Source organism: Podarcis pityusensis, assembly GCF_964106645.2.
Source record: "Podarcis pityusensis genome assembly, chromosome: 1".
NCBI lineage: Eukaryota > Metazoa > Chordata > Lepidosauria > Squamata > Lacertidae > Podarcis > Podarcis pityusensis.
The window spans coordinates 97,739,453-97,754,645 of NC_138028.1; the positions used below are offsets into that span (position 1 = coordinate 97,739,453).

The 15,193-nt window shown below is 39.7% G+C and overlaps 1 protein-coding gene across 4 annotated transcripts in view; it reads left to right on the plus strand.

Annotated features, from left to right (window-relative positions):
- Positions 1-13,025, plus strand: part of MGAT5 (alpha-1,6-mannosylglycoprotein 6-beta-N-acetylglucosaminyltransferase) — a 115,134-nt gene extending 102,109 nt beyond the window's left edge. For 3 of the 4 annotated variants that reach the window (XM_081006941.1, XM_081006943.1, XM_081006942.1), the window contains exons 13-17: positions 3,950-4,096; positions 6,050-6,166; positions 6,926-7,000; positions 8,760-8,917; positions 10,610-13,025. In XM_081006941.1, coding sequence (XP_080863067.1) covers positions 3,950-4,096; positions 6,050-6,166; positions 6,926-7,000; positions 8,760-8,917; positions 10,610-10,808 — 696 coding nt within the window. In that variant the 3' untranslated portion in view covers positions 10,809-13,025. The remainder of the gene's footprint in view (positions 1-3,949; positions 4,097-6,049; positions 6,167-6,925; positions 7,001-8,759; positions 8,918-10,609) is intronic. The other variant, XR_013986736.1, reaches the window with a different exon arrangement.
- Positions 13,026-15,193: the final 2,168 nt, after the last annotated feature.

Consider the following 15,193-nt stretch of genomic DNA (forward strand, 5'->3'; position numbering starts at 1 on the left):
CTGTATTTCACTGTCAGCCTCTCCACAAAAGACACTCTGTAATAAGGGTTATAACATTTTGCAGCCAGATGGCACTTTGCCCTATTTTTCTTTTGAAGAGGTATATTCATAATCTATACTAAAAAATTGTTGCTTTAATATCCAGTATTGTTCATCTCAAAAGAGCCTGAATCCTGCCCACTTAAGACTTACAAGTTAATAATTCTCAGCAGCAGCCTTTGCCAGGAGCTTTTGGGGATTAAAACTTGCCCCTCTCCAATGGCACGGATCATTGCAGGATGTCCAAATCAAGATTTGTGCATGGAAGCTCATGTTCCAAAAAAGGTGCCTTCAAATGATTACATTTTTCCCATCATATGGGGTTCCAGAGTCATCTGGAGACTTTAAGATGTGGCAATTTGCTGAAAGTGTGATGGCTGGAAAGACCCATTCATGTGGCCATACTTGGTGAGGACTTCCTTTTTTCAGAAGAGAGGGGGGAGGAGTAAGATAGATTGATCTTAAGCAGAAAGTCGGGACATTTAAGTAGCAGAAACTTTTGGAGAAAGTGGCCAAATAATTCTCAAATTCATCAAAAGCGAATGAGTTGAATTTCAGGGGGGAACCCCTGATTTTAATAAGCTCAGAGAAATACTAGATAGGGAAATTCCTCAGGTGGCCAAGAGTTCCTGAAGAAGGGAGGCACAGCTAAGAGAGAGAGAGAGAGAGAGAGATTGAGAGAGAGGTATACAAAAGGCAATGTGAAAGTATAGTGAGGAGCTAAAAATAAAAAGGTCATTTATAAAGGGAGGACAGGTAACCAAGGACAAGTGCAGACAAGGAATTCAGACTTGTAGGGACAGTGTCAGGAAAGCTAAAACTCAAATTTGCTGAAGCTGGCTAGAGATGCTGAGAGCAACAGAAAGGGTTTTTCAGGTACGTACAATGGACTTCTCAGTAAGCATGGTGAAATGCTAAAGGGTGACACAGAGAAGGCAGCACTGCATATCTTCGATCTTTCCTTCATCTTCTCTCAAAAGAGATAGTGTACAACCTTGCATAATTAGCATAATTAATGAAGGTCAGGATTGCAGTTCAGATAGATAAGGAATTAGTCAATAGAAACAAAGATGCCGAGTTCAAGTATTGAGGGCCAGACAAATTGCACCCTAAAGTAATAAAGCAGGGGTCAGCAAACTTTTTCAGCAGGGGGCCGGTTCACTGTCCCTCAGACCTTGTGCAGGGCCGGACTATATTTTGAAAAAATAATAATGAACAAATTCCTATGCTCCACAAATAACCCAGAGATGCATTTTAAATAAAAGCACACATTCTATTCATGTAAAAACACGCTGATTTCCAGACCATCCGTGGGCTGGAATTAGGAGGCGATTGGGCCGGATCTGGCCCCCGGGCCTTAGTTTGCCTACCCATGTACTAAAGGAACTCACTGGTGTACTCTGAGAACATTTGAGAAATCCTGGAGAACAAGTGAGAAGAGGCAGGACTGCCCAATTTTCGAAAGGTTAGGGAAAGGTGAATCAAGGAAACTACATAACAGTCAGTCCAGTTTCATTACCAGGGAAGATGCTTAAATATATTATAAAGGAGTCAGATTGAAAGCATCTTGATGATAATGCAGTATTAGTAGAAACATGTATAAATTTGTAATTAATAATCCTGCCAGAATAAATTTATCATCTTTGTTGAGTTACAGGTTTAGTGGGTTGTGGGATGCTCATGGTATGTCTATATTTCAGCAGAGACTTTGACAAAGTCCACCCCCCATTGTACCTTGGTTTAAATTGTACCTTGGTTAAACTGTTTAAATGCAGGCTAAATGACATTGCTGTCAGGTGGATTCACAGCTGGTGTGAAATTGTACTCATTAGTGGTTCCTCATCAGACTGGAACGAGTTTTCAAGTGAGGTGCTGCAGGGCTGTGGCTTAAACTTTTTATAAATATAAAAGGGTGGAATGAGTCATCATATTTGCAAATAACACAAAACTAGGAAGGAGAACCTCTCAGAAGATTAAAATAAAATTCAAGTTGACCTTGACAGGATGGGAAACTGGGCTGAAGCTGACCAAACGAAGTTCGGCAAAAACTAAGGCAAAGTTCTTCAGTGTGAGAGAAATCAAATGCACAGGTATAGGACGGATGATCCTGACTTGGCAATAATTCCTGCAAACAGGACCTCAGGATTGTAGCCAGCCACATACTGAAATGAGTCAGCAACATGATGCAGCAGCAAAAGAGAAAAATTTGGCTTTAGACTGCATCAATAGAGTCATAGTTTCCTGGACATGTAAAGTAATTAAGTTCCATTTTATTCAGTAATCAGACCCCACTGGAGTACAGTGTCCCATTTCTGAGTGCTACACTTTAATAAAGATACAAACAGAGTGGAGTGGGTTAGACGAGAACAATGATTATGGTGAGCTTTATAAAAAACAAGTTTTATGAGGTAAGGTCAAGTCAGGGATTGGAGTCTGCGGCTCTTCAGGTGTTTTTGGACTGCAACTGCCATCATCTCTGATGATTGGCCATGCTGGCTAGGGCTGATGGTCATGGGAGTTCAACAATACCTGGAGGGCTACAGGTTAACCTTCTTTGGGTTAAAAGAACTGGGAATGTTTAGTCCAGAGTTTCCCAAACTTGGGTCTCTAGCTGTTTTTGGACTGCAATTCACATCATCCCTGACCACTGCTAGCAAGGGACGATGGGAGTGGTAGTCCAAAAACAGTTGGAGACCCATGTTTGGGGAATCCTGGTTAAGCCAAAGGAGAGAAGACCAAGGGGGCAGGATAGCACTCCTATAGATGTCTAAGGAGTAGCCATGTAGCTCTCGGTTTCCTGCATCAGGCTGGGGTTAGACAAAATGGTCTATAAGACCAGGTACTTCTACGCAACTTTCTTTCAGGTGACTTTTTGCAGACCACTCACACTCTCTTCTTTCATCTCTTATGCTAAACAATTTCCAAGAACAGCCTTTTCACACAGCTTTCCAAGTAGTTTGAGCTGGACTCGCTGTTGTAGACTAAGTGCACCTTCTTGCAAACTTTGCTGCCACCTGCCGTTGGTCTTTGGAAGTCTAGTGCTGTTTGAAGAATATGCTTATTCAAGAATGCCACCCTGCTCAGCTACTCTATGCAAGACATTTTAAGCCATTTGTGTAGTAATCATTGTGTGGCACAAGTTCAAGCGAAGTATTTGCTAACTCCCCAAAGACATATTTCCTCCTTATGCCAGGATCTAATGGTGGTTCTATTACTCTGTGATGGGCCTAGAATGTCTTGAGGTCTGTGAACTGTGGTTGTGGATGAAGTGGACTTCGGTCAAAGCTTAGGACTTGGTGATATGTGTTACCAAGAAAGTGGGTGAAAATACATTCTCCCAATAATGGAAAGACAGTGTGCCTTGCTTCACCTTTTTTCACTGCACTTTTGGCTGTAGAGAAATCTAAAAATATGATGTTCCCTTCTTCCTTTCCCTCCCCTGCTCACTACAAAAATATTGGAAATACGGAGTGCTTTATAAAACTTGTTTTTAATTTAGAGAAGGTTTTATTTTAGGAAAAGGGTTTCATAATTTTCACTTTCGCCCGTTATAGAAAGGTTATCAGGTTTGCAGTATATTTTCATGGCTCTTTCAGAAGAGTGGCATGTTGCAAAAGCAAGCACCTTTTGCAGTCATCAGATATAGGGTAGGAAGCTGCCTTACTTAGTGAGTTAGATGTCTAGGCTGACCCTCCTATTATGTCACAGGCAGCCTCCCCAAACCACCTGTACTTGTGTCAATAATAAATACAAAAGAATCGATCCATGCAACATGGCATAAAAGAATACAAGTAAGCTAACCTAATTTTACAGTTTAAAATCAGGAAAGGGGATAATGCCTAACACAGAAATAAAATGTAGCAGAGAAAATGAAATAAAAGCTAATGTTATGGGTGTTTCTATTTTACAGCTCTTTGTTGGTCTTGGCTTTCCATATGAGGGACCTGCCCCTCTAGAGGCCATTGCAAATGGATGTGCATTTCTGAATCCGAAATTTAATCCACCCAAAAGCAGCAAAAACACAGATTTCTTCAAAGGCAAGCCAACACTCCGAGAGGTAAGCAATCAACATCCATATTACAATTTTCTGTTGTGTGTACTGCTGGTTGGACATGTCAACAGTAGCTTTTGTAGCACATCCTTTTTTAAATTTCCAAGCATCACCAAAGTATGGGATTTCATTGCTATTGCCATAGCAAACTCTTGGTCTGAGATTGTTTCCTTCTGAGCCTATCTCCTGCAATTACTTTTATACATTTGTATCTAGAATAGTATCAGTACTCAATTATTTCAATTGGTTCAGTTTACACAGGAAATCCTCGTTGCTAAAAACAAAAATCAATGTATGAAAATCTTAGAGTGTAATTCTAAGCAGGCCACAGGTGTTATTTTTTTGTGTGAGGTGGTTTGCACATTTATTTAGCTTTATGTACGTTAAATGTCCAATTTCCAGCAAGGGGGAAAAACAAAAAACAAACCACTTGAATTATTTTGCTAGACTTTAGGGGCAAGGTCCTTGCACCCCCCCCAACCGTTCACGTGTTCACTCCTGAGCATACTTCTTGTTACTTGGAAATAACAGCTTGTTCCTCAATATTTAGAATTTTTTACAGTCATCACCACCTGAATCCTGTATGCTGACAGCACATAGCCTATTAAAAGAGTATAAATAAAATTCTATGAAGATATTTGTATTTAAATCAATATAAAGAATATTTGTTTGGCTGTTTCAGTTCCTAGAAAGGGCAGTCAGAGGGGGCCATTAACTTAATAAAAGGGATAAACATAGCATGGGGGGGGGTCAATTCTTTTCATAAACTGCTTGAGTGGCAATGGCCTATTTCTTGTAAAAGAAGCATTTGGTTTACAAGGTGCTTTCACTCTGTACAGGCAGCAAATATAAGCTGATAAGGATTTGTCCTCAAAATATGTCTCAACAACAAGAATTGGCTTTGTAAATATGGCATTCAGAAAGTAAAGCAAGGGAGATTAGGATTGAAGGCTCCTCATTTATCTACACATGTGTTAGCTGCCTTTTAGCCTTCACTGGGCAGGAAGCAAAGTCTTGCTTGCCAGCCTTTAGCTAACATTAAGAGTCATCAAACAGTGGAGTATTTTGGGCATAATGCCCAGCACTGTAACTCTGTAGCATTAATTCTGACGGCTTTTAGAAGAACGAGGCTACCTAGAAGTACAGGAGGTGACTCGTGGACTACAGACTCATGGGCTACCAAGGGGCTGGGACATGTGCATGTCAGTGCTTTACATGACCTCATATGCATCTCTGCCAAATGCATAATATCAGGCAAGGAAGTGGCTGCAGGAGAAAGCCAATTCAGGTGGGAACAGTTCCTTAAGAAGTAAACAGCTGCCTATAATATTTTGAAGCAAGGTAAAAGGGGGTTTAGAAAGAGTGGGTGCAGAATGTTTCGGAACACCATGCAGGTAAAATACGAAAAAAGAGATGGCTTATATAGCATGTGCTCTGAATTTGTTTTTTTTAAGCTGTCTTAAGTTTTTCAAAACGTTAAGTAAACAAGCTACAAAAAGTGTGTCATTGCAGATGGCAACTCACAAATTAAGTAATCTTATCGAGTCTTCCAGCTTTGACACAAATGGAAATGACTGAGCATACAATTCTCATATAAATACTAATTAGCTTGGCAAGAGACACTAGAGAGGTCAGAATTTAGTATCAGAATGTTAGGATACTTTATTGCAAGATACACTAGACTGTCTGCTTCCCTTTTTCAAAGTGCAATACACTGTCCCTGACGCTTATATAGTTACTTGCCCCACATTTCAATGATTAGGTTCTATAGAAATCTTGATAGATAATTCCTTTTAGGTGACTACAATGACGTGAGCAAAGCTTTGAAAACAAAGGAATAAAGAGCCCCCTAAATGGCTGGAGTGTTATGTTATCTACACATTTTGCATCTTATTGAAATTTGCCTAATGAAATGAACATGATTCCCGGAAAGATGACATTTGATCGTTTTTCTTTCAGTTGACATCTCAACACCCCTATGCTGAAGTTTACATCGGGAAGCCTCATGTTTGGACTGTAAACATCAATGACCTCTCTGAAGTTGAGAAGGCAGTGAAAGCAATTTTGAATCAAAAGGTTAACAGTTTTGTGTGTTGTTGTTGTTGTTGTTTTTTAAAAAACCACTGCATTATTAAATCAATGCATAAATATGGAACAGAAACATATGATAGTGTGAGGTTTATCAGAAAGAGCTCAATATGAAACTAAAAGCCTTAAATAATCCAACAAAAATAAAACTCTTATGTTTTTTGGCTATGATGAATTAAAGCTTGTTGCAAACTCACATGGATCATTATATAAGATCCATTAATATGCAAACCCTATATATTGTAAATACCATGCAATATGCAAAATATGAATGACATTATTTCAAAAGAAGATTTATATCCTGTTTAGAGCTTGAAACCAGGAGGGGGGCACTCAGCTGATAACTCCCCACCCCTGCCCATCCAATATAGTTGGAATGTCATATTTGAATATATGTATAGATTGTACTTTGTTAAAGCAGATGCTGTTTTACTATGTATCCTGCGCAAATGAGAAGCCTCTGTGGGGGGGAAAATTACAGATCAAAAAAGCACAAAATTATTTCTCTGGTAGCTGAGAGCTTTAATGGTAGGGGAAACTGGGCTAGGAAATACTACAGGTGTGAAAGTTGCTGAGTATTTTTATAGTTTAATTTCATGGTAGCAGCAATATTTAGAATGGCAGATGCCATACTAAACAACTTCATAACTAATACCTGAGCACCTGCACAAACATATGTTACAGTGGTGCCTTGGATAACATTTTTTAAAACAACAAGGAACTAAACTGTACATTTTATTTTAACAGATTGAACCTTACCTGCCCTTTGAATTCACATGTGAGGGGATGCTCCAGAGAATGAATGTTTTCATAGAGAAACAGGTATGCTCTCCATATCCACAAATACTTGTTTTGTGAGCACAGAGATCCTGTGTAAGCCACTATATTACCAGTGCTTGTTCTCTGTTGAATAGAACTGGAATAGACTAGAATCATAGAATCATAGAGTTGGAAGAGACCACAAGGGCCATCGAGTCCAACCCCCTGCCAAGCAGGAAACACCATCAGAGCACTCCTGACATATGGTTGTCAAGCCTCTGCTTAAAGACCTCCAAAGAAGGGGACTCCACCACACTCCTTGGCAGCAAATTCCACTGTCAAACAGCTCTTACTGTCAGGAAGTTCTTCCTAATGTTTAGGTGGAATCTTCTTTCTTGTAGTTTGGATCCATTGCTCCGTGTCCGCTTCTCTGGAGCAGCAGAAAACAACCTTTCTCCCTCCTCTATGTGACATCCTTTTATATATTTGAACATGGCTATCATATCACCCCTTAACCTCCTCTTCTCCAGGCTAAACATGCCCAGCTCCCTTAGCCGTTCATCATAAGGCATCGTTTCCAGGCCTTTGACCATTTTGGTTGCCCTCCTCTGGACACATTCCAGTTTGTCAGTGTCCTTCTTGAACTGTGGTGCCCAGAACTGGACACAGTACTCCAGGTGAGGTCTGACCAGAGCAGAATACAGTGGCACTATTACTTCCCTTGATCTAGATGCTATACTCCTATTGATGCAGCCCAGAATTGCATTGGCTTTTTTAGCTGCCGCGTCACACTGTTGGCTCATGTCAAGTTTGTGGTCAACCAAGACTCCTAGATCCTTTTCACATGTACTGCTCTCAAGCCAGGTGTCCCCCATCTTGTATTTGTGCCTCTCATTTTTTTTGCCCAAGTGCAATACTTTACATTTCTCCCTGTTAAAATTCATCTTGTTTGTTTTGGCCCAGTTCTCTAATCTGTCAAGGTCGTTTTGAAGTGTGATCCTGTCCTCTGGGGTGTTAGCCACCCCTCCCAGTTTGGTGTCATCTGCAAATTTGATCAGGATGCCCTTGAGACTAAAGCTCATAGTTGTGAAACCAATTTCACTTAACCAGTAAACTAACTGGTAGAGGGTACTCTATGAAGCCCTCTATCAGCGTCTAAAAAAAATCTTGTGGTCAGTGCACACCTCTAATAGATGGTGATGCTTTTTTGTTGTTGCTGAGCCATTTTCAGTGCTCTTTTAATATTTTTATTTTATTAGTTGACTGTTTATTGCCTTGGGGGGTCCCACATTTTTAGACAGAAAACATACATTAAAAGCTGCCTTCTACTAAAACCGAACATTGGTCCATCTAGCCAGTGTGCTGTAGTGGTTAAGAGCAGTGGACTCATAATCTGGTGAACCGGGTTCACTTCCCCGTTCCTCCACATGCATCTGCTGGGTGACCTTGGGCCAATCACACTTTTCTGAAGTCTCTCAGCCTCAATCACCTCACAGAGTGTTTGTTGTGGGGGAGGAAGGGAAAGGAGAATGTTAGCCGCTTTGAGACTCCTTAGGGTAGTGATTAAGCAGGATATCAAATCCAAACTCTTCTTCTTCTTCTAGCTGTGTATTGTTTGCCCTGAGTGGTGGTGACTTTCAAGTTTCAGACAGGAGCCTGAAACAAGGTTATACACTTGGCAGAGATCTAGGCAGCCCTGAGATCCATGCTGGTTACCTTACAGTCTTGACTGAACCGTCTGGAGATTGAAGCTTTGAATAACAGCAGCCTATTGAGTGAAATCACTTTTTGCCTTGTCATTATGAAATGTGCTTTTTTTCAGGATTTCTGCCACGGGCAAGTGATGTGGCCCCCATTAAGTGCCCTTCAGGTTAAAATTGCTGGGTCTGGGAAATCATGTAAGCAGGTTTGTCAAGAAAATCAGCTCATCTGTGAGCCATCCTTTTTCCAGCACCTGAACAAGGACAAAGACCTCTTGAAGTAAGTACTGCAGTTCCAAGGACAAGAAAAGAAAGTTGCAAGAAAACATTTTCAGCACATTTTGAATGTTGCTCTGGAACACGGTTTCAATCTCAGCATGAGATAAACTTCAGAGGCTTTTGAATATAATGCATTTGTGTTCATGCATCTATACACCTGCATAGCATAATTTAATACAGAGAAAACTGAACCAAATGATGCCATGCATGTTGCTAACCAAACAGAATTTACCATAGCTTTCCTTTGTATTGCAACCAATTCCCTGGCTTCTGCCTATGTTGACCTACAAGTTACAATTGATGTTTAGATCTACTTTCAAATACTTTCCCCTAGACTGGTGTATGCAGGTATTGGTGGAAAAGAAACCCCATAACTCCCTGTATGCTCTCACTTGTGACGATATCACACATGTATGTTAGCTTACATCTATGATTGCTGAGAACTGTCTGCTAAATCATGGTTTGTTGGGGTATATGCCCCCAGTAAACTTGTCACATGGGACAGTTATTGTATGAAGTGAGTCAACTGTGGTATTAGTGTGGAAGATTTCCTGTGTGTGTGTGTGTGTGTGTGTGTGTGTGTGTTGTAATTAAAGAATAATAGTAGCATTACTAGAATCATGTTTGTGAATGTGCATCTGCCACTGCTTTTTGTTCAATCATCATCATTAAAATAGTTGCCAGCTTCTAGCTTTACTCTACACTTCTGCATATACAGGTGGGTTTGCTAGATGAATTTGAAGAGTGTAAACTGGCCCATAGGCTTCGGGAATGTCCTATACAAGACAGTCACTACTTTCCAGAGCAGAGTGTGCCACAGTGCCCAGGCAACATAATTCCCAATCACTCATTCTCACCATCGCCATATGATTACCGTTGCATGAGAAGTGCAAACAAGGAGTGATTTCTGCACATTCCATCACTGTTTCTGCAGTTCACTGCTTGTTGGAAACATGCTGTACTGAAGCAGACTTGCCACATGATTTAGAACTTCCAGGGTTTCCAGTTGTGCAGAGAGCCTACTTGACTCCTGCCGGGGGAGCAGGAGTGAGTGAGTGTGCTCTTCCCACGCTGGGAAGGGTCGCTTATCGAGACCTAGCCTGGATCTTGCTGGGGAATGCAGCCAGGGAGGTCAACAGGAGACCAAGCATGGGAGAGTTGCCAGTTTCTCCCGATAAAGGCTTGATTTCCGACAGAACAGGCAGTATGCTGTAGAGGATGGATTGGGGAAGTGGTGGGGGGCAGTGGGCTCATCCCTACTTTTCTTTTTATGGAAGGGAAGGGGGGATATAATGAATGAATAGGCCTATAGTAGAACTGCATTGTACAGATCTCATACATTCTAGTTATCCATTTTAACTGTGAACTCTATGCAACTTCATGTCAAAGAGAACTCTGGATTACAGTATTTCTGCTCATTGGTGTTTGTGTAACAAAGTGTTCTGGGATGGTGTCAATCTCTTCTAAGTGAGGCTCTGCCTTCTTGTAACACCCTTTTGAAATTATCGGTGTGATTTTTGACGTTGTGAGTTGGGCAGCTTACGGGACCCGATTGCTGAGATGTCAGTTTTATGTATGAACTGAATCTCTGCATTACCTACCTTTGGAACCACGAGTTGGAAGTGATGCTGCTGCTGCTTGCTGAATTATTGCAGGTGATATAGGTTGCCTTACTTTTTCTTTTCTTTTCCAGATACAACATTGAATGTCATACAGCTGAGTCTGCAAATGATATTGTGGTTCCATCTTTTGATGAAAAGAGAAAACACTGTGTTTTCCAGGGTGATCTCTTGTTGTTCAGCTGTGCAGGATCTCATCCAAGCCACAAAAGAATCTGCCCTTGCAGAGACTACCTTAAAGGACAAGTTGCACTTTGTAAAGACTGTCTATAGCAGCAGCTCATTTGACTTGATGAAGGGACAAAAGAGCCAGTGGCTTAGTGAGAGCTGCTGCCAATTCTTGCACTATGCTACTGCAGGCAGAACAATTGCTGAAGAGAAAAATCTGTACCACGATGGAACAGAAAAGCGATTTTAAAAAATCTCAAATGATTTATATTTTTTTTCCTAAGCAAGCAATTCCAGTGACACAGAAATCTCCTTAATTTACTTAAGGGAGTAAAAAACAAAGTTCAGCATTTTGTAAGGGTAAATTAAGAGTGTGGGTTTCTTTTACCAACAACTCCTCATGATCAACAACTTTTCTGAATATTATTTCCAGTACAAAGAAACAGACCTGGAAGAGATTGGTCAGTACAGGAAAGACTACCGGTAACACAATCCTGGGTACATTGTTTATAGGGGGCTTCTGAATCCTGAATGGCTGGTGAACATGGAACTACAACGGAACACAGCGACAGAATATCTATTGGTTTTTATCTCATCTGACACATTCTGCAAATTCACAGCCGTGTGGTGGTCTCCACATAGCTAAGCAAGTAGCACCATTAACTGGTGGCTTCCTGAATCGCAGATACTTTTGGTTTGATAATGGATTATGATTGTGCCATTCATCGGGGCTTCTAAGCCACATAAGCGTAATCTTTAAAATGTATGGTCTTGTCTAGAATTATGAGTGTAACCCTCTTTCCCAGTCCCACAAAGTTTTGTTGTAGGGTGGTGACTAGACATACTGTTAGATCACTGAAAATAAAATGGTGCCATTGGAGCAATATTTTCTTTGGTATAAGGTGGAGAAACAGTGACTGAAAGTTGAAAATAGAAGTGAGGCAGTCAAATCGTGCTGGCCTGTCTTTGACAGCTTGTGGGAATTTAACAAGCTTTTATAGGACGGACGGAGATGAACAAAACAATGACTATAAGCAAGTGAGACCTCTTCCTGAAGTCCTTAATTAAAAGTAGGTGTGCTGCAGCAGGTTGGTAGTGTTACAATTTGAAATTAATCCAGAGAATTGAACTCAGATGTTTGTAGATCAGCTTCTCCTCTTTTTTTTTTTAAAGGAAAAAGGGGTTGCTTTTGCAGCACAGCTGACATCTTTAAAAGCACTGTTTGTGGAAGGCATTGGATAGAAAGACATTGGATAGAAAATGGATGCTTCCTCACTTTGAAGCTAAAAGCTACCACAGGTTGGCAAGAAAAAACTTGGACCATTTTCAATATTATATCAGAGTACGATACTTCAGTTATTTGCTTCTTTCCCCTCTACCCTAAATATTACTATTTCTACTGGTGGGATAATTCACTCCTTTCTGTTCTTTTGTAATGTAACTTAATTCATTATTTGGCATTCACTGTTTATTGTGGGAAGCACTCAAGTATCTTTTGACATACCAAAGACCATAAGGGAAAACACCTCTCTCAAATCATTGAGATAAGAGAGTCTTTCTTTCTTTCTTTTTTAAAGAACTATTTCATATCAGCAGGGCATAGCTCCCGAAATGTTTGACAAGACTAAAAACTTTTAATTGTATGTGCATAGGATTAAAAATTAGCAGTGGCTGGCCCAAATTCCAGTAACTTGTGACTGGCTTTTGTGTGATTTCTTGGACTTCTGTAATAGTTAACACTTGGAATCTAGCCTTGTGTGTTAAATTACCAAGCAGTTTCTGCCCCGCACTTGTAAGTACATGGGAGCCCATCCCTCCGTCCTTCCTTTTTAAAATGATCACTCTTCAACTTTGATACCCTTGTTGGTGATTGACTTTTTTATTCTAATGTGTTCTTTATGAGGACAGACCGTCATCAAAGTAGACCTGGCAATAAACAAAGCACTACCAATTGCTGCTGCAGCAAAAATGTTTGAGAATATATGTGCTGTAAATGCATCTTAGCACATTCAGATTAGTTTGGCTTTAGTAACAGGGCCAGTTCCAATCTAATATTTCTTCTCCAGAGAAAGATATAAATTAAGCGTCGATATACAATTTTACAAATCTGATCATTTGCTTAGATATTTTTATTTCAACAATAACATAGATTTTGTCCTCTATTGCAACATTCTTAATGTGTTTTTGTTTTCATACATAGCATCAAACGAACCCCAAGAGAAGGATTTGAGTTTTGTTAGTTTGTTGGTGCAATGAATAACATAGTCTTTCAGCAGGGGGTATATCTGTAAATTGCTAGTTTAGACATACTGTATGTTGGCCCCCCCCAAAATGCTATGTGGTTATAATGAGTGGCGGTGTACTGAGAAGGTATAATTGATAACATTATTGTAGGGTGGTATCTGAGTAAGCCGTATTCAGAGCAGGCCACTGAAATGAATGGACTTAAGTTATAACTAACTTCAAGTCATTGGGTTTACTCTGCATATGACATGGTCTCCCATTATTTCTTCAAGCGTTTTATGATATCACTGAGAATAGGATCAGACCTTTGATAGGCTCATCCAGTTATTTCATAGCTGTGTTTTTTAAAATAACAGTAATTGTGGAAGAGAAATGAATTTGTGTATTAGCCTTATTATGGTGTTTACTATGAAGACTTGGTAGATGGTACAAAAGAAGAGTTTCATCTAACCATGTTGTAGTTAGTACAGGGTCAGTGGACCTCAAACTTTTTTAGCATCGAAATGTGGAAGCAAATTAAACTTGTACCATGATCCAGGCTATCTAGAAGGTATTTCTTCAAACCTATCTCTATGGATACCATTGAAAACAAATGCCTTCATAATCCTCTGCCAGCATAAAGAGCAGATGGCACGTGATGATTAAGGTGGATTTTCATTAAAGGCAGATAAACGTATAGATATATTTGAGGGGGGAATGCCTTTCTTGACTGAAACCTGGACCATTTTTTAAAAGTTCAAATGCAGAAATGTGGTATTTCACTTCAGGATTATTAGGAGATCTAAGGGGATAAATAGAATTGCAAATCATTTTGACAGGTTTTGACTTTGGGTGAACTGAGGCTACAATTCATGGAGCTCCCTGAAATCTGAAATAAAATGAAAGAACACATCATGCTAGAAGCATCATGTCTTGATATATCAAAATTTTCTCCCTTATTTTACAAGTTTGTAACTTGGTTTTTTTTTAAAAAGAAATCTTGTTCTGAGAGATCACCAAAACCTGAGAGAAGCATTTACATAATTTATTTTTAAAGAACTTTAACATTAAAGCTTACCTTTGAAAGGTAAAGATTGAATACACTGTTTAAAAATGCCAATAAAAACCTCATTTATTTCATATATGCAAGTTGATTTGCACATCTATAAATAGGTATGCTTTTCAGTACATTTCACCTAGTTTTGATCATTTGTCTCTCTTGTGGTTCATAGAAGCAGTTGTGGTTGGGGGGGGGGTTGGTTTCTGCATGGCAGTGTTGAAGCACATTCTGCTAATATGTGTGCCTTTTATTTTATTTTTTATTTTAAATTAATTGTGTGTTTGGGATGTGAACATTGCCTGAGCAATTATAATGGAACACTAATTTGAGGATTTATATACTTTCTGTAAATATTGGTATGATTTATAAAGAGTATTTTTTAATATTGGAGAAAAGACAAAGCAAAAGTACATACTACAAGCTGCAACAACTCAAAGAGAATGCTACCTATTGATATTTGCACTTGAATGTTTGTGTCTAAACACAATGCGCTTATATATGATGCATTATCCATGCTAAATCTTAGTAAAGGAGGGAGGAGAGAATATAGTTAGCTAATGCCCATCTGCCTGGTCTTAAATGGTTTGGTAGTGTACTTTTCATGTTCCAAGTGACAGGAAATTGCTGACGTCCAATATCAAAGAACTAGAAATGTAAATTGGTATGTACATGATTTTTCTCTCTCTCAAAAGAATGCAGTTCAGTATGTTCTTCTATAAATTACTAGTACTTCACTGGCATGATCTTTTGAAGAAATAGGTTATTTTCTTGAAGTTCTTAGCACAAACCTTCGCAGGTATGAAGGCGCTCCAATTAAGTTATTCACATTTAGTAGTATGTAAGGTTGACCACATGAGCACTCAAGAAGTTGTTTAGAGAGAAAAGTCCCCTCCTCTTTTTCTTCAAAGGAGGTGTAATTGCTCATTCCTATAGCATCAGAGGGTGCATGTCCCCTAGCTCAAGTTCACACAGCTACCATGGCATGCTATGTGCTTCTAACGTTCGCACCACTCTTGTAGAATAAGGATTATCGGAAGCCTAACACCAAGTCACAAGGAGCAGCCTAACCTCCTCAAGCAAGCAAGTGCACAAAGACTGGTGTTGTATGGGTCTACCTATGCACTTCCTTAAAAATAGTCAGATATACTACAGGATAAATTTAAAAGTGGTGACACTTGTAATCTGAGTAGCACTGGGCTTCCCTTGC